This window comes from Rattus norvegicus, chromosome 1 (assembly GCF_036323735.1).
Source record: "Rattus norvegicus strain BN/NHsdMcwi chromosome 1, GRCr8, whole genome shotgun sequence".
In the NCBI taxonomy this organism is placed as follows: domain Eukaryota; kingdom Metazoa; phylum Chordata; class Mammalia; order Rodentia; family Muridae; genus Rattus; species Rattus norvegicus.
Window position 1 is genome coordinate 151,447,908 of NC_086019.1, and position 26,102 is coordinate 151,474,009.

The 26,102-nt window shown below is 37.4% G+C and overlaps 1 protein-coding gene across 2 annotated transcripts in view; it reads left to right on the forward strand.

The window, feature by feature from the left end:
• Ctsc (cathepsin C) overlaps positions 1-24,523 on the forward strand; it is a 31,571-nt gene extending 7,048 nt beyond the window's left edge. The window contains exons 3-7 of one of the 2 annotated variants that reach the window (NM_017097.2): positions 10,251-10,417; positions 13,136-13,288; positions 15,935-16,050; positions 22,262-22,393; positions 23,616-24,523. In NM_017097.2, coding sequence (NP_058793.1) covers positions 10,251-10,417; positions 13,136-13,288; positions 15,935-16,050; positions 22,262-22,393; positions 23,616-24,118 — 1,071 coding nt within the window. In that variant the 3' untranslated portion in view covers positions 24,119-24,523. Of the gene's footprint in view, positions 1-914; positions 1,000-2,141; positions 4,819-10,250; positions 10,418-13,135; positions 13,289-15,934; positions 16,051-22,261; positions 22,394-23,615 lie in introns of those variants that run through there. The other variant, XM_008759637.4, reaches the window with a different exon arrangement.
• Positions 24,524-26,102: the final 1,579 nt, after the last annotated feature.

The following is a 26,102-nucleotide window of genomic DNA, read 5'->3' on the forward strand; positions in this document are numbered from 1 at the left end:
CAAAGTAAGCTTCAAACAATGTCTTCAAGGAGAACAAGTTACAAATCCCTCACTTTTTCTCAATTTATCTCCTCTGAAGCCTTGGAGAAGAGAAGGGTAGAAAAGAACCTCATCTTGCCTTACAGGCAGTTACTCAAAGGGTGAAAAAATAGAGAGGAAAATACTTATTATAGCTAAATATTTGTATTATAGTTTTTATTTGTGGGAGTTGTGGATAGTGGTGGGGTTTGGGGAGGTATTTGTGAGCCATAGCTTCTGTACTCAGAAGGTGACCTATAGAAGGGAACCCATGTTTTTTTCCCTCCACAATGTGGGTTCTGGGGATTAAACTCAGGTCTTCAGGTTTGGCAGTAATCACCTTTGCCCACTGACCTATCTCATTGACCCTTGTTAGAGCTTTGCCTTTTATTTGGTGATAGTCAAGCTGAATTTTCTGATTGTTGAGCTCCTTTTTGGGCTCTCCAGTCTTAATTGCATCATAAATTGACAAGTAACAGTAATAAAGAGACCACCACCGCAGGCTTTATAAAACAACTTGTCCAACAATGTCTGGTTTTTAATTCCATAGCTTGCATGCTAGCAATTTGCAAGTTTCAAACTCTTCATCACAACCAGAAATGTCATTTGTGTTTCCTCAGGAAAGGGTATTGAGAACTGTGCACTAATTTTCTCCCTTCCTTCTGGGATTATTTTTAAGATAACATAATTTTAGAAGGATTGTTTTTGCAGTAGATGTGCATTTAAAAATATATACTTTGTATATTAAACATAAGATTTATGTTTTAAAACTTGAGGTTTCTTTTTAAGACTTTTGGTATCAAAAGCATCTTGATTTATGCCCCACTTATGTTTTCTTATTGATCTTACTGATAAATTTTGTCATGACTCAGTTTACCACTGTAAACTCTTCATAGGATGTCACTGATTTTATCAGTCAGTTGTTCATGCAGCTGGGAACTGTGGGAATGTATGATTTGCCACATCTGAGGAACAAACTGGGTGAGCACAATTGAAATATCTTTATCTTCATTGTTAAGCCAGCTTTCTCTTGCCCTGTTGCCATATACCAGTGCCTATTTATTCCTCAGAGAAAGGGAGAATGCATAGATTCTTAATTTTCTATGCATTCTTGCTTGAGCTTGCATTTCTGCTACCTTTAACCTCTCTGCTGTTTTATGTAACGTTCCAGTCTCATGTGTTGTGATTGTACCACTAAATCCCAACTGTCATAAATATAACCTTAGAAGACGTGAACCCAAACGGGAGAAGACTAACCTGGCAAAGTTTGGCTAACATACAATTCACAGTTGTGTAATTACTACGCTGTCTTAGCTTGCTTACTCTTTTTCTCAAAGACTTCTTCAAGGGAGAACCATGTATAGTATCTATCCTAGCACTGAGACATATATCCAAGCAGCATTTACTGTCACATGAACATGTACAGGACCTATGGGTCAAAGGTGCAAGACTGAGGTCACAGTGTTTCTACCTTTTAGAGAGAATGTGACTCTTTCAAAATGAATTGGCATGCTAGTCACATGTCACCAGGTGGTCATGCATCTTTTTTAACATGGCTTCTACTCAAGGCATAGAATGTTGACTGGAAAAAGAAAGATCCCTCTGGCTCATTCATTTCATATTTTCAGAATAAATATGGTAATTACTACTCACATAAAATTTGATGGAAATAATGGATGATGAGCAAATAAAATCTATGGGATGTCTTAAACGTCATCATGTTTTGAAATCGCATTGTTTCTCCTTGCCCTTCTTTTTCTTGGTTACTAATCCCTGAAAGATGATAAAAAGGAGACACAGCATGGGTCTAAGGTCCTAGAATTTAGCTTGTTGCTTCAGAATACTTTAAAATTGCATTAGCTTTATAGAGAAGCAGTCACTTTCAGATGCATGTGCTTTGCAAGCATGCTGCCTGCATGCATAATACTCTTTTTTTTTTTAAGTATTGAGCTCAGTAGCAATTTTATGTGAATGTCTTTAATAACTTAAAAAAGCTACCAATGCCTAATTTATTAGTGCCGGTATTGCTTTTTTTTTTAAATTTAATTAACAGGGCTCCTGTGATAAAGTGATAAAAGATGGTGTGACCTTTGCTTCCTGTAACGCTAGTTTTTGTTTTGTAGTTATTAAATAGACCATCTGTTGAGAGGCTCTTTAAAAACCACAGCCAAGAACAAACTTTGGCTTAAGAGGCAAACGGTTGGATCTACCTCTAGCAGCTAGCAGAGGCCATGCAGCTACAATCCCTTCTGGAATCTGTTTGCATGTAAAATGCAGAGGAGTCCTGGTGACCTACCTCCAAGGCAGCTGCCCTCCTGAAGGACTCCTTGGAAAACTCTAATCACCACTGTGGAATGTGAACAGCCAGAAACTGCACAGAATAAAAGACACACATTGTGGAAGAGATGAAGTCTCAGGGGGGCTTCAGCAATTAGTGGGGACAATTTATAGCACATTGAGTGTTCTTTTTTGGTTTTGTTTTGTTTTTGTTTTTGTTTTTTTCCTATTTGAATACTGTGGTGTTAAAATAGTTTCTCTGAACTGGACAGGATTTGGGTTTTTGATTTTGTGACCTTTTTTTTTCTTTTCTGTGTTTTGTCACACTGAAAATTTTACTCACAGTTAATTTGCCTCTTCCTGGGTGCCTTCACTTTTAAAAATTACTTTGAGATACTCCCAAGGCTTGAGATGACATGAGATGGAAAGATATTAATTACTGGAGGGAAGATGGTCCTGTGTACACCATATAGAAGGAGGAATGATGCTTTCTTAGCCATACGTTAAAAGATGTACCTTTCAGACAGTAAATCCACAGTGCTCCCAGTCAGAAAAGATGGTGTGGTTAATACTTTTTGGTTTTTTATTCTCTTTTCTGTTCTCTTTTCCTCTTCTGTTTCTTCATTTTGGTTTTCAAGTTAGGTGCTAGCCTTTTGCTAAGAACTTGACATACTAGGAATCTGAAAGCCCTGTAAAGCTGATGGAACTAGTCTCATTTTACAGTTAGCAATGGTTAGTCACCCATAATGCTGAAGCTCCCAACAGTTTCTGACTAGAAAATGGCCATTCTAATCTTTTAAGCCTAAAGACTTCATTGGAGCTAAAAAAAATAAAAGGAAAGTTATATCAACAAAATAAATGGTTTATAGAACCACATTTGGGTATTTTTGTTTTGGGGGGAGGGGATACATTCCAGCACAGAAGCGTCATGAATATTAGTTCAGTGGGATGGTAGAGTGTATATTGCATTGTCTGTTACTGAAGTCTTAAGAAAGCACCTTTCCAGTTGTATGTTTCCTTACCACTGAGTCCACGCATTTTCTTGCTTTTAGCCAGAGTTCTTGCACTCAGCAGATAACATTAACTTGGCTTTCCCCTTAGCAGTCCCCCACACTGGGAACCAAGCATTAAAACTTCAGTATAAACCCCAATGAAATCCCTTGTGAAATTGACTTTCTTTAATTGCACTATTGTTCAGCCTGATAGCTATCTCCTAGCTTTTTCCTGCTAAGCAGCAGAGTCATTTCCTTCTCACTTGGTTTCCAGCTGACTTGGAAAACATAAAAGGCGTGTGTACCTAGTCCATGTCATCCACTCTGCTTTACTCCTGTGACCCAGTTAGCTTAGAAGATTTTGGGTCTGAATCATAATCACTGTTTTATGCCATGTCAGATTTACTTATTTAGTGATTTTGTTTCCTATCCTGCCTCTGATAGTCTTCTCTAGGATGCATTTGTCATTTCACTGGTGAGAGAGAGAGTCCATTAATAATTCCCCTTGTCCTCTGTAGGTACATCTAGGTTGTACTTGTAAGGAATGGTCTGTTGTCTTTATCTTCCAGGATGAACATCTGCTTTCCTTTCTTTGCCTTTAATACCTAATGCAAATAGTACTTAATAGGTCTGGGAAAGTAAAGTACACTCCTCTTTCTGCAGACTTTTTACAAGTAATAAAACACTTAAGACTGAACACTTAAAGACTTACTAAGAAGGCTTATCGAAGAAAGTATTTGATTTGGCTTACAGTTTCAGAGGGTTAAAGTCCATGATGGAGGAGTGAAAGGTCGCTTAGAGCTCACATCGTCAACTACAAGTACTAGGTAGAGAGAGCTAAGTGGGAATCCTGTAGCCTCTGAAGCCTCAAAGCCCCTCTCTAAGGACATACCTCCTCCAACAGCACACACTTTCTAATCCTTCCCAAACAATTCTACCAAGGTGGAGGCAATATTTAATTCTATGAATCTATTGGGGAGAGGGAGCACTCTCATTCAAACCAACACCCAAAGCATCACTTTTCTTGAGCTCTAGAAACATTCACCAGGGATGGCAGTATATCTTTTTGTTCTTTATTCTAAGAATAGTTTCAAGTTTCTTGCCCTTAAAGAGTTATATATTTTAAAGTTGATTTTCAAGGTCTAAAAATGCTGTTGGACACACACACACACACACACACACACACACAGAGAGAGAGAGAGAGAGAGAGAGAGAGAGAGAGAGAGAGAGATACTTGCTCTGGAAAATATTTTAATCTAAATTGTGTTCCTCTGTGTAATTTGGTGTATAAATGTTTATGAGTGCAAATTAGTGGGTACAAAATAATAGATATGTGCCAGAAGGACTTCCAGTACACTGGTACTTAGCGCTGTTCGTCATAATTGCCTATGTGTATTCTGCTTTGTAAGAAGAAGGATTATTGACTTTGTATTAGAAAATACTGTATTGCCTGCGTTTCATGTAATATGTGTCAAATAGCATAAAAAATGGGTTTAATAAATAAGTTTGTAAGAAAGAAGCTTGAAAAATACCTTGTTGTGGTATTGTTTTTATTATTAATGTCACTAGAATGTTTTTACCATTGCGCCCTTAGAGGCTATGGCAGGCTCTCGGAACATTTGTTAAATGACTTAATACAAAAGAGATCAGACTCATTTTGTGTATGTGTTCATTATGCCTTAAACTTCTTGCACTTATAAAGCCAAAAGAAAAGAATAAAGAAAAGAAAAAAGAAAAGCAAAGAAAAAGAAAAGAGAAAGAAAAAGAAAAAAACAGCCTGACCTTAAAGTAGTAAAGTTATAGCTTTGGGGGCTATTGGTGCCTGAGGAAAATAGAGAATTTTCTAACCACAGTGGTTCCTGGGTCTGGTTTTTTAAGTACCTTGAATGCCCTGAAGAGGATAGGTTATGCTCCATAGCTGCTAAGCATAAGAAGAAATTGAAGCTAATTAATAGTTGAATGAATTTTCAGGTTTTCTTCCAACCTCTTAGTTGAGACTTTGTGAACCAGGAACTGAGAATGAGCCCAAGAATGCTGACCACTTTGCTGAGTGGTAAATCGTAGTTTTCTTTTTTTGATTTGTTTTGTTTTTAGCTATTTTTGGAATGTATATTTTAACTAAATCAAGTGTCTTCAAGCATAGGTAGTAATCAAGTTTAATATCTTCCATTCTTGTATTTGAATCTAAATGTCAATATTTTTTATTTAAAATGTATCATTTGGTTGCAACTTCCTGGCAGCTTTGCATTTGATTAGAATTCAACTTTTAAAATAAACTGTTTAGTCTTGTTAATAGGCAGAATGATGCTTATTCTTGGAACAGAATTAAGGAAGTTGGCTTCTTTCTGAGAAAGCTATGGTAGTTTGAAGGTATTTAGCCAAATGTGAATCTGGTCACATTAGCCTTGTTTCTTAACACTTTCTGGACACTATAAACATAACAGCCAATGGAGTGCTTTAGTCTGCATTGATGTTGCTATTGAGACAAAGGGGGTGTGGGGAGGCAAAAAGTTCAGTGTCCCTTCCCCAGATTTGAGTGTTGCTCAAATGGCATAAAGTTCCATCCATAAAGTTCCATAGATGTGTTTATCACTCACACCTGAAACATCTCTCAGGTACTGCTCTGAAAAGGAGGCTTAGATGTCCATATCTTTATTTATTCTATGATTTGTACAGATAAGTTTTAAAACTAAATGGTTGTACCACTCTAATAATGTTATTATGCATATGATATATTCAATGATTAAATGAACAGTGTATATTGTAATAAGTCATTTAAAGAAAATATGGTTAATAATGAAAACTTATTATAATCTTGTTTCCACAACCACTATTGATATCTTACTGCCTACATTTGCTTCTAGAGGGCTATGACTTGGGTGTCTACCACTAGCAGTCTTTGAAATAAAAAGACAGCTCACTTAATAATTTGAAACAAAGAGTCAGTTGTCTGATTGCATAGAAAAGTGTTAAACAAGGTTGTTACATAAATACCTTCAAGACAAGAGTGATGTATTTTCTACTTTTCTCTTGCCTTTACAAATGTTTATATATGCTTATGTTGTTACTTTGGGGGTGCATTTTTAAACTTTTAAAGCTCTTTAAACTTCACTATTATTAATCAGGGAAAGTAGGATCAGTCATAAATATCTCGCCCATTTCAGTTAAAAATACAGAGCCTTCTAACTGTTGCTTGTTCAAAACTTCATGAATGGGAAGTAACAGAACTGGAACTTAAAAAGCAAAACTTTTGGTGTCTCCTGACCAGTGTACTAGATGAAATAAGCATTTACATATTTGCTGTACAGTGTATCCAGAGAAGCAGTAGAAAGACATTAATTAATTTTAAAAAATCTTTAAAGTATCATGTAGGGGGCAGTTCTGATGCTAAGGTCCTGTTCCCCAATTGGTTCTTTATCTATCAGTAAAGAAAGCCAGGGCCAATTGCTGGGTGGAAGATACAGGTGGGACCTCCAGGTCTTGGGAGGAAAAGTTATAGGATAAATTGAAAGATATTACCAGCAGGTCAATATTACTAGGTAGGTCTAGTAGAGTTGATGAAACCATGATAGTGATGGTGGTGGTTGGAATGGAGTTAAGGATATTGGAGAATATGTGACAACTTAATGGGAACTTTGAAGAAGCAGAACGCCTGGAACCGCAGTTCTCAGAACTTAAGAGCTACATGTTAGGAGGTCTTCCGATTGTAGCGGTCTCTTCTTTTTTTGCAGTAGGAATTGGCAAAAGTAAATGAAAACTTAAATTGTCTTCACTGTGCAAACCAGATTTTAGAGACCAATGTTTATATAAATGGAAAAAATTATTTTGGAGAAATAAATTGACAACATTTATTGCTGGATAATGTGGCCAGGATTTCATCAGTCTTTTAATCCTCACAAAAATGTATGCATTAACTGTATCTGGAAGAGTCTCTCTGAGAACTTTCTAATCAAGGAAGTAATAAATTCACCCTGGAAAGGTCCTTCAGGTTAAGATTTCTAGCTCTTGACCTTTGAGCTAACCTAATTAATGTCACATTTCTACCTCTTTGGACCTCACTGTATATGTCTTCTCTATCTGTGTCACCCTGTCCTGCTTCTCGTAGGGTGACGTCAAGTTAACAAAAGAATACTTAGATTTTTCTAGCTATAGAATAATACAAATACAGTTTTAAAGGAGAAGATGATTCCATGAATTTAATGCATCAGAAGTCATTGCAAATGCTAGTTTTACCTTACTTATAGGATATGGGTTACAGTAAGCAACTTGTAGATTTTTAAAATACTCTGTGGTATATAAATTAAAATGTTTGCAATAACAATTATTTATCAGACTTTGTTAATTTTATATAGAAGCACAGATATGAGATTGTACAGGTTGAAAGTTCTACATGGATTTGGGACTTCTGGTGAGCCTGAATTCATATCATGAAACAGGCTTGGAGAGTAGAATGGGCATTTTGGAAGACACACGCACACATGCACACACCTTGTGTGCTTTCTTGACTCTTGCATAGCTTGTCATTATAATGCTGCTATTAATTACTAATTCTGTACATTTTCTGTACAGAATCATTAAAATCATTCTTAGTAATCGTGTTCTTTATTTATTCTTTTCTCATTCATTCATTTAATAATTACTTGCTTCCTGCTGCCAGAAAGTTCCTTAGATATTAAGTAAACAGAAAAAACTCTTATTTACACAATGCTTATGTTTTTATGGGAGGAATAATCATAAAGGTTACCTGAGGGAGGACACATAAACAGTGTGTGATATGGAATATATTACAATCAATTTCATTTTAACAATGCAATGAATGTACAAATGGATGACACTGACCCAGGAACATACAAGCCCAAAGCTTCAGAGCTGGCACCTATCTGTACATTCCAAACCTCAAAATTTCTTGACCTCTGCTCTGCAGTAATATGCCCTTAGCAAGAATGGCAGAGTTAGAATAAGCCACAGTATGAAACTCTCCTGAGACAGCTTATCTGCAGTATTTTTAGAGCATCTATTGGATTTAAAAGGAACAACAAGCAACAAGTGTTAGCTGTGAAACTCTGCCCATTCTCACTCTTTGCAGGACCACCGGTACCACATTAAAGAAGTATTTCTCCTTATCCCAAGAGGTTATTGTGAGGTCGGGATAACAGAGATGGAAGCATCATTGAGACGTTTAGCCTTTGCTCTGTAGCTGCTAGACTTCTCTCCCTGTGTCATTTTCTGCTCCAGCTGTTTTTGAAGAAGCAATATATGAAGAAACACTGTCCAGTATAGAGGACAGTGTTTGGTTGAAGGAGTGCTTCATATTAAACTCTAGCTTAACAAACTAGACCTTTTATCGATCTTTCATTTCTGCCCTCTGAGAGTATATTTCTGTGTTGTCTTGAGAACTAGGATCGCTAAGGAATCTGTACATTGTTTATAAAATAAGGAAGTTTCTGCCTTTGTGGTACAAAAGCAGTTGAATACGATATCTTAATATTAATAGCTGGCTATGCCTCCCAGAGTCCAAGAAAAGTGTTGTGTACTGTGAAGCACATTTCCCAGATTTCCTGAGCCTTGATCAACTCACCCTTTCTTAGAAAACTCACTAATTATGCAAAATATTATGGATTAATAAAAATATTCTCAATTTTCATATTTGAAACCTTTTAGGCCTTTTTTCTATTCTTTTTGTATTATACAGCAGCATAATATTGCTATAGAGAGATATGGAGTCACAGAGAGACACTCTGCTCTAAGGAAATTTTCAGGGCTCTTAAAATATTAAGACTGCTTTCCAATCTACAGACTTAAAAGAGTCAGTGGTTCTCCCAAGGCCTTCCTGGATCATCTTAGCAGATGGTATAAAATCACCAACATTTAGTCTACTGATCACAGAAATTATTTGTTCTTTAATATGTATATGTCTCAACTTGACTAAGCTCTTGATAAGTACATTGTGAGTTGGAAATAATTGTGTCAAAATATGTATTTATTACCTTAACCTGACTAAGTGTGCCAGAGTCCAACAGACACATTAAGCACTGACACCACAAAGCCTGAAGTATTTGTGTTTGGCCATTGCGGACAAGCTTATCAACTTGCACTGGATCACTGAGTCCCAGCGTTATACTTCTGAGTATAATTTCTTTTTTTCCTGGTGTTCTACAAAAAATAAGGTGTGGTAGAATTTCCTTCAAATCTAACTTATGCCGATGCAGTGCCTTCCTTCCTTCTGCCTCCGTCCCTCCTGCTCATTCTGGTTATGTCCTCCTCATCAATGAGATGTCACTGCATGAAAGTCATGGGGCTCTAGAGCCAATGTGTCTGAATTCAAACCTGGGTCTGTCAGTGCAGTGTTTTTTCATGGGTAACACAGAAACATGTAAAGGGTGATATTACTGAAATGAAGTGTAGCCAATATTTAAGTTGTGTCATAATGGGCATATTCTAATACACCAGGAGACTAGTAGCGAAAAGAGGATTTTGTTCAGTTATACAGAAATATTGTCTGTTCTTATACTCTACTGATGGGAGCCTCTCCCAACAAAATGCAGAGGAGGAAAATTCTGTTCCTGCCACTTGACAGCCCTGTGGATTTCAGGAAGATACCCTGAAGCTGAAAAACCACCAGAAATACAACAGGACAGTTATGACTTCTTCATAGACTGATTGTGAGAATTGAATGCAAAATGCCTTGTGTGTGATAATTGCTTTAAAAATGTGAGTTTTTTCCCATGGCCATTCTTTCATTCCTAGAAGTACATTTTGTTTGGTGGCCAACAATCTAATCCTAGAAAAACTAGTTTCTCTGATCTCCAGAATAACTATCAAAACATCATCAGCTAAAGCGAAGTCTTTATTTTGGTTGGCAAAGGGCCACAATGCATCTTCAGCATAAATAGGAGCTAAGGACACAGAATTGAGAGCTGTGCACAGGTGTAATCGGTCTTTTATTTTCTTTCTTGGTTGCAGTATGAAGTCAAAGGCAGCAGAGCCATCAGTTACTGCCATGAGACCATGACAGGGTGGGTCCATGATGTCCTGGGCCGGAACTGGGCTTGCTTTGTTGGCAAGAAGATGGCAAATCACTCTGAGAAGGTTTATGTGAATGTGGCACACCTTGGAGGTCTCCAGGAAAAGTGAGTTGTGACAAGGGATACATCCATTTAGCTTTGCATAATGGTGTGTGTGGTATGAGTGTGTGTTTATTTTTAGAAATTGTAATTTTGCTGTGTTATATAAGTTGGACATAGCTGTGTTAATATAAAATATTAACTATACTGGAAATGGATGTGGACTGACTAAATTGACAAAGTAATATTTCAACACATTTCAGTGAACTAGGGAGTGCTTCAAGAACATGATCAAAGGAACTATACAAATAGCAAATTACTAGTAAAGAAAAAATTATTTCATTGGCTGTGGTATAGTGATGACTTCCATAATACATGCTTATGATGATGCTACAACTAGTGTCCAGTTAAACTCAGCAAACTGCAAACATAAAAAGCAACTGAAATGAAAGTCCTTGGTATTTCTGCAGTGTTTTATTTGCTTGGGCTCTCACATAGAAACCATGCAGACTGGGTAGCCTAAAGGGCAGCTTTTGTTCTGGGCTTTGAATGCTAGAACATGATTTCTTCCCGGCTTGATGCTACTTCCTCCTCCTCACTGCATCCTCACTTGGACTTGCCTGCAGTATCCTAACCTATTCATCTCAGGACCCTAGTAAAACTAGACCAGAGCCCACACTGATGACCTCCTTTGAACTTTATTAACTCTCTAAAGCCCTATTTCTAAATATAATCTCAGGCTAAAATATAGGAGGGAAGGGTTTTAAGTATGGCTTTTTCATATTTTCTTTTAAAGATTATAATATAATTATGATATTTCTCCCTCACCTTTCCAAGGGATAAAATTCAGCCTATAATGTGCAGTTACTCCTTTCATTCAGGTATCTGCAATAAGGAACCATAAAAACAAGAATTCTCAGAGTCATTATTTGCAAGAGGGAGATCAATAAGTATGATTTTCTTTCCCATTTTGTTTAGTTGAAAAAGCCACTAAAAGTGCACATGAACTAAACATTCAACCCAAGTAATACTGGCAGGGAATGCCTGTAGCAGAGAGCTCATGGAAGACAGGATGGGAAAAATGACTTAATCTTGGTCCTTAATGTGCTAACCAAAATGGAGACTGATTCAACCCTTCCTTTTGAGTTCAGTCTTTAAGTAGACTTAGGTGCTGTGGTTCGCAGAAGCAGTTCACCTTGCATTCTTTCTGGTGTACTTTGTACTGGTGAGCCTGATTGAACCTTTCAGGCACTGCCTACTGAATAACGAATCTCCCTGAAATACCTTATCTTTAAAATAAACATTTGAAGTTAAATCACTGCACCAATGAATGAAAAATCTCCCTGCAATATCTTACTCTTAAAATAAACATTTGAGATTAAATTAAGACCTCTTCCAGCTCTTGAGTGAGCTGTTATCTGATATCATTACATTATTTTATTTTATTTATATTATTCTTTGAGAATTTCATGTATGTATATGTATTCTTCTTATATCTACCCTCTACTCACCCACTCCAGCATCTCCTGGACCACTCTCCCATGATCTCTCCAAATTTCTTTTTCCCCATTCCTCTTTATAACTCACTAGCTCCAATTTAAGTTGCTTATATACATGTGACTGTGTGATTTTCCACCATAGCTGGTCAACTCTCCAGCCAGTAGCTTTCAGCTAGGGGCATGGTTTCATGAGCCCACACATCCAGACTAAAATGTTGACTGACCTGATCTTTTTGAAACTTCTTGATTCTTAAGGACTAAAAATAGCACTTAAGAGCTGTGACGGCATCCTGTTGTTAGGGTAATGCCTATTACCGAGGCTCTCCTAGCTTTTATGATTAAGCAAGGAAAGTAGGAACCAATGCTTCTCAAAAATGTAATAGTGAGTTAGTTATATTCACTCCAGCTCTAGAGTGCTTTACCATGGGAGTACACAGTTACTTCTACAATTGCTGGGCATTGACATGCAGGTTTGACAAATGTTGGAATTTATTGAATAATTAACAATTTTTGTAAGCATGAGCTTTACGTGTTGTTTTTACATTCATGGCCAAATATTTCACACAAAGTTGACAAATGATTCTCATGCAAATGTTTTTGTGAACACACGAAGAACTTATTTCAGAGTCTGATTTCGGTGATCTGAATTGAGTTCTCAGATATTTCTGCTAATACTGTTTTTTAGTAATAAGGGTATAAAACCCCTTTATGAAATAATACTTAGTAATTGGTTATTTATAAGATGTGTATACGTATACTTGCTTAGTTCATAAACAGATTATAAAAGTGCACTTTGAAAGGGCCACATAGCCTGGCAGTGCCTGTAATCCTATTACTTAGGAAGGAGAGACTTAGAAACAGAAGTACAAAGCCATTTCTGGATACATGATGTTTTTGAGACCAAATCCTGTTTCAAAAATATAAAATAAAATAAAGAAGATGGGGATGCAGAAAAGATAATACTCTCATGCCAACTACAAAGATAAACCTGGCTTTAAAAAGAAATTATATGTAAAGCCCATAACAGTTTTCAGCTTTCCTTTGTTCCCAACTGTGTTCTTTTTTTTTTTCCTTTTCTTTTTTTCGGAGCTGGGGACCGAACCAAGGGCCTTGCGCTTGCTAGGCAAGTGCTCTACCACTGAGCTAAGTCCCCAACCCCCCAACTGTGTTCTTGAAAGACTATACCACTCCCAACTTTGCCATACAGGATGGCTATCAGTTTTACTGGAGACTAGTTTTACCTGGAAAGACTACCTCTGAAACTATGTCCCTTTGGTGTTGGCAGATATTCTGAAAGGCTCTACAGTCACAACCACAACTTTGTGAAGGCCATCAATTCTGTTCAGAAGTCTTGGACTGCAACCACCTATGAAGAATATGAGAAACTGAGCATACGAGATTTGATAAGGAGAAGTGGCCACAGCGGAAGGATCCTAAGGTAATACAGTGCCTCTCCTTGTCACAAGTAAGAACTTCAGTACTAAAGGTCATCCTCCCTCCACACTGGCCCCACCTGGATGTCCCAACTTTTTACTAGTCATCCCGATTTAATGGGTGTTATTGCTGTTGTCTTTTTTTTCTTTCACCTTCCTTCATATTTATGCATATTGTCCAAGTCATATTTTGGGGTCTTCCCTATGCTCTTGGTTCACATCCTGTCTCTCCTCTTTTCATTCATATTTGTTTTTCTTTTCTCTGTAATGTCAAGCCATTCTTTCAAATGTCCCCAGTTTACTTTCCTATCCCCAGCTATGGCTGTTACTGACCACCATCTTATAATTAGACTTCTCCTTGCTATTCCAGGTAATATAAATAGCAAGAACAGGCCCATGTCTGTGTTTTCCAATTTTAGTATATGGGCTGCCAAAGCGAGCGCCCTCGCTGTGTTTTCTACTTGACTTCTTTCTAAAAACTATGATAAACATTCTTGAAAACTTTATCTATCATTTTGCTCCCATTTTATACCACTACTTCTGCTCCCCTGGGTATCTCTCAGCTTGCTCATAGTAACTGTTAGATTTGCCACTGAAAAAAAGTCTGAAAATCTGGGTGTTTTAAGGTGCAGGAAAAATAATTCCTTATTTCTTACTCATTCCTTCCTAGCCACAGCTTTTGGAGCACTTGGCATCTTTCGTTTGTAACCTCCTGGCATCTTCCTGCTTTTGGAAATATATATATATATATATATATATATATAATTTTGTAATTCTCTGAGTAAGAATTTGAGTAATCTGCATTATCTTTCTAGAACCGCAGCTAGGCCTAGGAGTGGACTTGTGGTTCCTTAGCATTTGTTGTGTGTCCAAGGGTACTCCTGTGATGCCAAAGTTTTCTTTAGGAGAAACCATCATGGTTAAAAAGAAGGGAGCTAAAGATCAATAGGGGTTGTTAAATTATTTAGGATGATTATTTTCTCTAAGTATTCTCCAAGTTTCAGAGCATTCAAAGGTTAATTCCTGGTTAGCTATAGAATGTTTTAATGTTTTATGATTGAAATAAGCCACACAATGACGCAGTTCTTTAATCTAGCTGAGATACATCTCTCGTTTTTTTTTTCTCAGTGAACAAATGAACCCAATTTGATAGAAATATTTAACTATGGGACAGTATGGCTCTTTTCTTTTCTGACTAATAACATCCCTTTTCTCAAAATAATATTGTATAATACTTCTCAAAGCCTGTTCTAAGGGGCTTTTAGTGCTTAATCTACTCTGGTTTATTTAAACTGGGACAAGGAGTACATCACAACATCCCCTTCCTGGATTCATGAATCAGGGTCTTAATGTGTCAATGATGGAAAACTGATACCTATTTAACAGAAATCTGAAGCAGAAAGAATTAGCAATGGAGACAAGAGCTTCTTCTGTCTGAGAGTGTGAGTTTCACACTACAGTTTTGTCATATGCTACATGCTTTGTTTTTAGGGGGACTCTTTTTCTCTTAGACTCTATCCACACACCAATCTCTGCTTTACAGAAAGCTATTATTATCACCAGAGCGCCACAGAGATAAAGATGGGAGTCACACACAGAAGGAAATATTAAATTAGATTTGGAACTCTGGCTACTTGATCTCCAGTAGAATTTTTGTATAAGAGTTGATTCTGCTGTAAATATCTAGTTGCGTAGTAGAAAGTCTCAAATATCCTTAAGCTAAGGCTTAAGAACTGCTGGAAACCAGGAACTGCTGAAATCATAAGCAGACATCACTTCTGAGCAGCTCTCCGATGCAGACATTTCAATGGGTGGCTAAAACACTGAAGCCCAAGCAAGGCCTTACAACCCGATACATAATATCGGAAAAATGTTTCTAATTCTCATGTTAGTGCTGCTAAACTCCTTTCTCCTTTTGTTTGTGCTCTTATAACCTGGCATCCCCACTTTCATTTTCTTTAGTATGTATGTTGTGGCCAAGTTCTCTGCTGTGTAGGATAGACGGAAGATGGACGTTATCATTTCAACGTCTAGTTAGTGACAGAAACATATTTCAGATTGCCAGTATCTTATTTAGTACCTCTAGTGACATGTATGATGATGGTGATGATTATCATTGCTGCCATTTACAGATAGGTCATCATTTTTGAGTTATTATATTGTTATCATCATTGTTCTTATTATTACATTGAACTTTTGTCAAAACTCCTGGAAATAGATATGAGCATGCCTATTTTCATAAGCATAAACTGTGACCTTAAAGTTCTTTGCAGAATATCATATATTGTGAAACCCTCACTACCTCTTGAGTCAAACACATTAGTTCCATGTTTTATTTAGACCTTGTAATAAATATCCTAAATGTGTATCTTGCTTCCTGATGAACATCTGACAAGTAAGAGAAGGTAACTATTTGAGCATATGAAAAGTAGCTTTCACTGTACAAGGAAAAGTGACTATGTCCTGAAAATCTACAGTAACTGAAAGCTTTTTATGCAGCAGAGTTACGCAAATGAAACATTGTGTAATCGCCACATCATACCACTCAAGGGACAAGGGTTGTTTGGTTCTCAGGCCCTAAGAGTCAGAGGTGAGGAGACCATCTTTTAAGTACAGATTTTATTGGTATTAAATATACATTTCTATTCTAGGCCCAAACCTGCCCCGATAACTGATGAAATACAGCAACAAATTTTAAGTTTGCCAGAATCTTGGGACTGGAGAAACGTCCGTGGCATCAATTTTGTTAGCCCTGTTCGAAACCAAGGTAAAACTAACAAATGTCCAATCTTTCACAATCTTTACCCACAAGCTGTTATTAATTATTTATGGGCTGCAGGATGGATTTAGGGATACAGAAAAGGAATGGTCATGGTCTTTCTACTTTAGCAAAGAGAGGAAGGCCAAGTATGGTGGCACACATTTGTAGAGGCTGAAGCCAACATTGGTACATTGCCTACACTATATAGTATGGTCCTGCATTCCAAAAAAAAAAAAAAAAAAGCCACTTGATTTCTTCCTCCTTTCTTTTGAGGCAAGGACCAAATTTGTTAAACATGGTCTATTTATCTGAGCTCAATATATCTCAGTGCTTTCATAAGAGTGGTAAGTAGGACTCATTTACCTGGCTGCTAGGAGACACGTTTGTGGAAAGAAGTAATTGTAAGTAATTAAAACTGGTCTTCTTTCCAAAAGAAGTTGTGCTGGTTATTTGGATCCCTTCTGCTACTTGCCCCCTATTTCTACCATAATGTGTCTTCAATTACTACATGAGCTTCGGTTTCTTGAGCTGTATATGGATCTTTTAATTAACTTTATATCCGAATATGGCTTCTGATGAAACCAGTTAATTCAGTTTCCTAAGCCATGAGTTGATTTAGCTTTGCAATTGCAAAACTTCCTTTAACTGCACTTGAGAATGAATGCTCTTGTTTGCCTTAGTTTTACTTAAAAATCCCATGGAGGCTCATCAGTGTGGGTTATGTACCTGATCTGAAATGCTCCAAATCTGAAGCTCTCTGAACAGTTTTGTGATATTAAAGTAAGGTTCAAGATTCATTAACATGTTAGATTAAAGACTTTAAATTAAATACACTCAACTGGTGAAACACATGCACCCATTCATTTAGAAGAAAATCTATTTGTCTTGCTAGTTATGAAAGTTATGTCTTGCTAGTTTTATGAAATATAAAACATCAACAGTAACAAAGTTTGTAGATGTTGCAAGTTAGCTGAAGGACAGCTAATAATTTTGCATACACCCTCATAAATTTGACAAAACAGTCAAGTTCCTAACATTTTCAACTCATCAAACAAATTATTTGTAGTTTTTTTTATCAAATGAAGATTGTAATTAGAAATGTATGATTTTGAGAGGTAAATTTTTCCTCTTTCTACAAGTATATTTGTATTAAAGTTCTTCAACTTTTTTTTACCATTAGTCCCACGTACTTGCATCCTCGTTAAAGGGGTTTTGCATGTACAAAGCTTTGCTCTGGTCTGGCCTCACACAGTCAAACAGACTCCTATCCTTCATTTGATGTCAATGGTGTTCTCCCTTTGGACAGAGACTCACTTCCTCTAGAGGATGTATAAATCCTAAAATCCTTTACCTTTGCCACTTTCTAGAGAGGGAAATGAAGGCAAATGGCAAATAATTGATAAACCAAATTTCTGACACATGAAAAGATCTTGTCCCCAAAATAAAAGGAGAATAGTTCATCGGGAGCTAAATATATATATATATATGCCTGTCGCGTGGGAACATGAATTCAGGTTTCTCTGAATGACACATTCTATGGTAAGGGTCTATTATTACATTTTAGACATATGTTTTAAAGTCACAGAACAAAAAGAAAAAGTTAAAAATGAGGTCATTTGCCAAATATGTTGGTGGGAGTATAAAGTAGGTGGATTACAGCAAAGATTGTAAGTCTCTCTGTGAAATTCAGATGCTATCTAATGATATTCTTGGATTTGGGTTTGACACAATCTAGTGGTTTATTATTAACTTAGTAAACTATTAACTTAGTTAATTAATACATTCCAAATAAGTTAACTTATAATCAAAAGGATATCAGTTCAGATACACCTGCGGTATGTAGATATGTAAATAATTGATTAGGCCACTAAAGAGCCCAAGAGAACCTAGGATTTCAATGAATTTCTTAGAATTATAAATGTTCTAAACTCTCTCTCAGCCTGCAGAGAATTAATACTTACCTGATTGCCAAATAGATTTGGTGCCGGCTAGTTTTGTGTCAAATTGATACAAACTAGAGTCTTTTGAGAAGAGAACAAGAAACGTCAGTTGAGAAAATGCTTCCCCAGCTTATGGGTACACCTTTAGGGCACTTTCTTCATTTGTGAGTAATGTATAAGGTTACGTATATCACTGTGGGAGGTACCAGCCATGAGCTTGATGGACCTGGGCACTCTGAGAAAAGTTGAAGAAACCATGAAGCCTAAACCAATAAGCAGACCTCTTTAATGGCGTCTACATTAGTTCCTACTTTGAGTTGCTACCTACCCTGATTTCCCTTCAAAATAGACTATTACCTGGAAGTGTAAGAAGAAATAAACCCTTTCTGCCACAAATTGCTTTGGGTCACGGTGTTGTACCAGGATAATAGAAACCCTAAGAAAGAAACCCTGTCAAGACCTACTTGAGAAGATTAAGGAAGTAAGGAATGTCCTCTGTTGGCCTTCATTATTGACAGCCAGGCACATTACAATAGGCAAATAATGTGAGCTGTTAATACACTGATGCTGCATCCCTCACAGTTATAGTGATATATGTTAGGAAGCTTTTGTGTATGCGTGTGTGATGTATGTACATTTGCATTCACCTGTGGGGTGGAGATCAGAGGTTGATGAGGTGTCTTCCTCATCACACTCTACCTTATTCTTTGAAACACCGTCTCTCACTGACTCTGGTGCCCCACATGGTCAGTGCTGCCCAACAAGCCACCAACCTGATTCCATCAACCCAGTTTTGGGCTTACAGATGTGTGCGACAACAGCTTTCAGGCAGGTCCTGGAGATCTGATCCCTGATCCTTGTGTTTGCATATCAAGCATGTTACCCACTGAGCCCTCTCTCCAGCCCCTGAGAAGCTTTTACTAGCAGTGTTTAAAGACTAGTAACTTCCCAAGACTTAGTGTTTAGAAGGATACACAGACAAAATATTAAAACATCACATGATACTCACATTAGTAATGAGATTGTGAAGTTCAGTGGAGAAGGGTAGAGTTTATCTCCACATGGATGGATAACAGGTACTATGAGAGTAATCCAGGGGAAGGGAATGAGACCTTTTGAAGAAAATTCTTTGACATTGCTTTTTCTTGGATAATTGGTAAAAGCTCTGGTTGTCCCCAAATATCCCCATTCTTTGTGTCTTGTAAATATGATTTTTACCAAATAATGGAAATTTCAAAACACAAGTCATTTGTGAACTGATTGCTTTTCAACAGATCTGTCACCTGCACTGTCGTGTCAGGTGTCTGAGGAAATAATGTAATTAGACATTCCTCTTCTCACTTCTTTTTGATATTTTTCTTGTACTTCAGAATGGGAAAGATACTTGTTTTCTCTTCTTGTTAACTGAAGTACTTGGAAATACAGAATTCCAAATTAGACACAGTTAAGGAAATTCATAGCTTTCCTTTAGTCTGTGAATAGACTAAGATTAAAGTAAAAAGAAATATTGGTAAGACAAATAAAGTTTTATATTTAAAACAGCTATAAAAATGTCTTATAGCTGGATTTACCATGAGGTGTAAGTGGGGAGAGAAGATAGAAAATGAAGTGAGATGGATTTCCTGGCTTTTCTTCCAGGTCTTATTATTTCTGGGAGAGAGTGGCTCTCTGGGGTTATTATTAGTATTGTGGTGAATTTTCCTGATATTTAGAGTCCACTCTACTTAGGTTTTAGTTATAAATGTTGCTCTTTAGAGCAAGAAGGCAAGGCCTTCTTAAGTTGTTCACACTTCCTAATCTATACTTGCACAAGAATGAAGAGAAATGCCACAGGCTAAGTGATTTTCCTTGGCTCACATGGCTAATGAAGGGCAAAGAAGAGAGGCAAGAACCTTGGCTCTCCTGTGCTACTGCAGTGTGATCCCTATTGCTGGAGGATGTGTACCATGTGGAAACCATGCTCTACGTCTTTGTAGGCGGGGTCTCATGCCAAGCTTCCTGTAAGTGAGGCCCTTCTTATTGCATTATAATCATTTTATATACTATGCTTTTTCTGGAATCTAAACCAAGTTATCGTTTTGAACGGAAACAGTGATTATCTTAACAGTTGACAATCTTCCCAGAAAGTCAGGGGCTTAAAGGGAATTTTTCCATTCCTGTGATTTCAAAACAAAGCACTTTCTGAGCCATGGGTTGTACTTATGACCTGTTGCTCCCATTGTAGCTGATGGTCAGATAATGTGGGTTTAATGATTAATACTTTCAGGCTTTCTCTCTGCAGCTGCTAAAAGCTGAGGAAGCTGGATTGTTTATAGGGCTTAGGTGTCTCTTGCAAACGATAGTAGCTTTGGTTATTCCATCACACATCTAGTATTCGACCTTGCCTTATTGTAAGGGATTGTCCAGAGGAAGTAGTCTCTAAATGCTTTAGAAACCAAGTCAAAGTTGCTCATCTTCTGTGTATTGTCTTTGTTTCAAGGAAGGAAGAAAAGAAATAGACTCTGAATCAACAAAAGGCAAACATGAAAAGAAAACATGTGGGGTTTTGTTTTTGTTGTTGTTTGTTTGTTCATTTAGTTCAGTGGATAAGGTGAAGAATAGACAGTCCCTGCCCTCGCAGAACTTATCCTCTGTTCCCAAATAAACAAAGTTGTAATTTAATCTTACAGTGATTTTAAAAACATGCAAAGGCCACTAACCCAGAACTAAGAGAAAACAAGGTACTGACATCTGCTATTGGTTAGCTGACAGGCAGGTCACTGTCACTGCTTAGCTCATAGACAAGTCATTGCCACAGTTTCTAGGCCTCAGGTATCAAGTGGCTAGATTGTAAAGTAATGACTTCTAAGTCAGCATTACAGGTGCTTATCTTCTTCTCTTCAAAATTTAGATGATCATTCCTCAAACTAGAGCAGTGTATAACCAGGACAAATATGAGAGTCTTGGAGGGGAGAATTTGGGGAATGATCAGACATGACAGTAGTTAATAAAAAGGAGGCTCTTGGAACATTGGGTTCAGGGTCTTGTGGCACTGAGAGCTGTAGAAGGAGACTCACTTTAGCATCCAAAGCTCTGTTTCCTCTAGAGCTAAGAAGAAAGTAGTTGACTGACAGTTTCCTTGAGTTTACTCCATTTCTGGGCTGTAAATTTGTGCCTACTCATCATCGCTTGACTCATTCTTGCCTCAAATATGCACTGAGCTCCTTCACTCTGTCCCGTGGCAAGTCAAAGAGAACTCGAGGAACTGCCCGCGTTTAGTGTGAGGACAAACAACCCAAGCATTTCAAACAGGGTTCACAGTGGTAGAATGTGAACAGCATCCTGGCTTTTCTTTGTTTCCAGGGGCTTAGGAAATCATTACCTAGAGAAGGGAAAACAGAATCCCTGCTGACAGCTAAAAGCATCAATGTTTCCATAGTGCTTTTTTGTTTTTAAAGTAAGGTGGCTACCAAATGACTATTAATCAGGTTTATTAAAGATACCTCTATTTGAAAAATTAGTTAAATTGACTTCATAAATCTTTACATGCACAGTGACATGCTCAACACTTTAATGGCTTTGTAAAACTAATATAGTAAATTGAATGATACGCATTTTGTGTAGAACTAGCTTTATTTTTAGATTTGGTATAGGCATATCTCCATGTAATCTTTGTATCAGTGGTAGAGATGGGAGAGATTGTGAGACAATAGAAATATAAAGCTATATTCATTTATTTATGAGTTATAGCAAGGGGAAGGCCAGCTTTACAGTGCTTTATTATATATGCTTATTTCTTTTATCCATGCAATTTGAAGAAACATAGAATAGCATTGTTCATATACATTATTTTTTAATACAGCATTTTCCCTTTTCTTGTAATGGCAGTTGTCTTCCCAGCAGATGTTTTTAATAAATTTATTTGGCCCTTGCCAAGAGCTCCTGGAGTATCTTTTATAGGACACTCCTCCAACTCCTAAGCTCCAGAGCTCGGAATTTCAACATGACTTTTGGGTGACCTCAAATAGTCTACTGCATTAAAGGTTCTTTTTTTTTTTTTAAGTTTAAATCACACGTGTCCCACCACACTGCTCTCAATCTAATGGCTGAAACTCATATAGACATAAATCCATTCTTCATTTTCAAGGAGGACCTCAGGTTCCATGCTCTTCTATACTGTGCTGATTTTTATGAAAAATGTTTATTATAAATCCTATGTTAAGGTGCCTCACTCAGATTTTCATCTTTCTTTGTGAAATTATAAATAAATAATAGGCATAATTTTCCTCTATCTCCAGAATCTTGTGGAAGCTGCTACTCATTTGCCTCTCTGGGTATGCTAGAAGCAAGAATTCGTATATTAACCAACAATTCTCAGACCCCAATCCTGAGTCCTCAGGAGGTTGTATCTTGTAGCCCGTATGCCCAAGGTAAGTGTTTTATTTCAGAGCTGTGTACTAGCTATTTGATTGTGTATCAGCAACTGTCTCTCACAAAAGTCCAGGTATAGCATAGCAGAGAACTATAGTATCTATAGTTGGAAAACTGCTGTGACTCTGTCCCCATCAGTTATCACGGGACAGTCTCTCCCTGATGGATAGAATCTACTGCATCCCACAGCAACATCTCAGCACGTCCTATGTCATTAATGCCTCTTAAAATGTCACCTAAGAGTGCACAAAACTATAAAAAGCAGACCTTATTCTAAAGCAGAAAATAAGTACAAGCAGATTTATCTTAGCAAAATGATACAGCTTTTAGGCATCATAGCTTTGGGTTCCAAACATCTCTTTCCACAACACAGTTCCTACTAAAATTATAATACTCTTTACTTGTTTTTAAGAGAATTTAACATGCTGTACTTAGCCTTTCAGAACAGGCTATACTGAAGGCTCAAATGGAATTTAGGGGAAATACTATCTACAATGCTACCATTTTAAAGTTTTCTGATGCCAGCCTAGATGTAGCCACTGGAATGCTTCCGGGTTTCCAGTGAAATTGCTGGTGAATGACTGCCACAGTGAGATTTCCATTCTCTCTGAAATATTACATACTATGTAGTGATGTCTAGGCCTTTGGAGGCTGTAAGATATAAAAACTCCTTATGCTCACGAAGTATACAATTAGGCAACAGAAGCAGAAGTTAAATAATTATAAGATGAAAGGCCATGGGGTGGTATCATAGGTCAAGGTGACATGAGAGATGGAAGAAATTTATTGGTATGAGGGTCTCAAGGAAGATTTGCTTGAGAAGTTGGGAAGTGTGTGTGTGTTTGTGTGTGTGTGTGAGTGTGTGTGTGTGTGTGTGTGTGTCTATTAGGCAATAACAGTGTTCATTAAAAGGATTGTTTTTACATGAAGTAACTTCAAGGATGATGCTGTCGTCATCTTTTGAATTTGAACCTATTTTGGTTTCAGGGTCTTCATCACTCAATCACAGTGCTGGAGAAGCTATATTCCTTATTAAGTGTTAAATTCCTGTCAAACAAATAGGGCCAAGGATTGTTAGATGAATTTCTAAGGAAGGAAGAATGACGTCATAGTTAGACACAGAACAACTTCCAGGGAACAGAAAAGAGAAAGCAGGACATAGAAGTTGCGCCAGCCATCTTCCAACACAAGTGTAATAATGATGCGTGTTTTCATTTGCAGGTTGTGATGGTGGATTCCCATACCTCATTGCAGGAAAGTATGCCCAAGATTTTGGGGTGGTGGAAGAAAACTGCTTTCCCTACACAGCCACAGATGCTCCATGCAAACCAAAGGAAAACTGCCTCCGTTACTATTCTTCTGAGTACTACTATGTGGGTGGTTTCTATGGTGGCTGCAATGAAGCCCTGATGAAGCTTGAGCTGGTCAAACACGGACCCATGGCAGTTGCCTTTGAAGTCCACGATGACTTCCTGCACTACCACAGTGGGATCTACCACCACACTGGACTGAGCGACCCTTTCAACCCCTTTGAGCTGACCAATCATGCTGTTCTGCTTGTGGGCTATGGAAAAGATCCAGTCACTGGGTTAGACTACTGGATTGTCAAGAACAGCTGGGGCTCTCAATGGGGTGAGAGTGGCTACTTCCGGATCCGCAGAGGAACTGATGAATGTGCAATTGAGAGTATAGCCATGGCAGCCATACCGATTCCTAAATTGTAGGACCTAGCTCCCAGTGTCCCATACAGCTTTTTATTATTCACAGGGTGATTTAGTCACAGGCTGGAGACTTTTACAAAGCAATATCAGAAGCTTACCACTAGGTACCCTTAAAGAATTTTGCCCTTAAGTTTAAAACAATCCTTGATTTTTTTCTTTTAATATCCTCCCTATCAATCACCGAACTACTTTTCTTTTTAAAGTACTTGGTTAAGTAATACTTTTCTGAGGATTGGTTAGATATTGTCAAATATTTTTTGCTGGTCACCTAAAATGCAGCCAGATGTTTCATTGTTAAAAATCTATATAAAAGTGCAAGCTCCTTTTTTAAATTACATAAATCCCATGAATACATGGCCAAAATAGTTATTTTTTAAAGACTTTAAAATAAATGATTTAATCGATGCTATAGAATTCCTATGTGTGTTACGAGAATTTTGTCACTGACTTCTTCCCTTAGAAGCATTTATGCTCCATGGAAGTACTTCATTATGGAGAAAAACAGTGCGATTATTTCATGTATAAAACAACTGAGGGAGAAGCAAAGATTCATCAGCTGCAAAAGTGCTTGCTGTGCAAGCAAGAAGACCTGAGGTCAGTCTTCAGGACCTGTGTCAGAAAAACAAGACAGATAAGCGGACACACTTGTAATTCTAGCACTGGGGAGACAGAGACAGGTGGATCCCTGGTGTTTACTGGTCAACCATCATAGTTAAGTGAACAAGTATCACTTCGAAGAGTTACCTGTGTCAAAATCAAGTTAGATAGTGTTCCTGAGAAACTGTAGCCAGGGTTGACCTCTGACATCTGATGTTCATACATGCTTGGGCTTCCATATACACATGAACATACACTTAAATAAATAAAACAAGACCTTTTAATTTTGTCAAGGAGTATGGTCTGACAATACCTAGTGAACCCCAAAATTCATTCAGGAAATAAACAAGAGTTTTTACAATATCTGCGCATTGAAACTATTTCTTATGTCTCTTCTGCATGTGAAAATATGAATAACAGTTGCTTAATGAGTTAAATATTAACTGTGGAGATTTGAGTAGCTCTTTGGGACTTCAGTGGATATTTCACAATGACGGGAAATTGTTCTGCTGAGCAAACAGCAGATATCTATTAAAAGTAATGTGACAGATAAATTAGGCAATGCCATTGGAACTCCAGAGCAATGTCACAAACCAGAAGCATTCTGAGGCTCAAGAAAACCAGAGCAGTCATATCACCTAAGTTCCTTACACAAATAAAAACAGGAATTTATACAAAAGGCAAAGGACTTCATTCTGAGTGTCAGCTAAGAAGTGGTACAGTCATAACTGAGACCCAGATATGTTGACTTCATTTTTCCCAGAGAACCTTTGGGCACTGAGAATGCTAATTACCTGAAATGTTAGCTGTGCGCTCAATTTTCTTGGTATTCTGAGTCTTAAGAGTTGCTATGTTAAACCTATATAATTTTATTTGTTTTGAGATAGGGGCTCTGTTTGTAACCCTGACTGCCAAGGAATTTGCTATACAGACCAGATTAGCCTCAAGCTCACAATAATCTACCTATCTGTCTCCCAAATGTTTTAAAAATTGTAACTGACTAAAATAGCATTTTATCTGCCCTCAAAGGAAAGTAACACTCTAGAAACAGGCACTGTGGCTTTATCTTTGTTATTTAGGTTGGTGAGGTTTTTACTTGCTTATTTGTTGTTTTTGTTTTGTTTTTTTTTTTTTTTTTTTTTTTTTTTTTTTTTGGTGTTTGGAGATAGGGCCTTACTATCTAGGCAAGTCTGGCCTTTGACTTATAATCCTCTTGACTTTGTCTCTGGTGTGCTAGGATTATAGATTTGCTTTACCAAACCAAGAATACTATGTTTAAAGTGCATCTTTTTTAACCTCCTAGAGCTGTCCAAAGGTCTGACATTCTTGTTTTGGTAAGGAAGTGGATATTCTCCCATAAACAGCTAAGGCCATTATTTTGTAGGCCTCC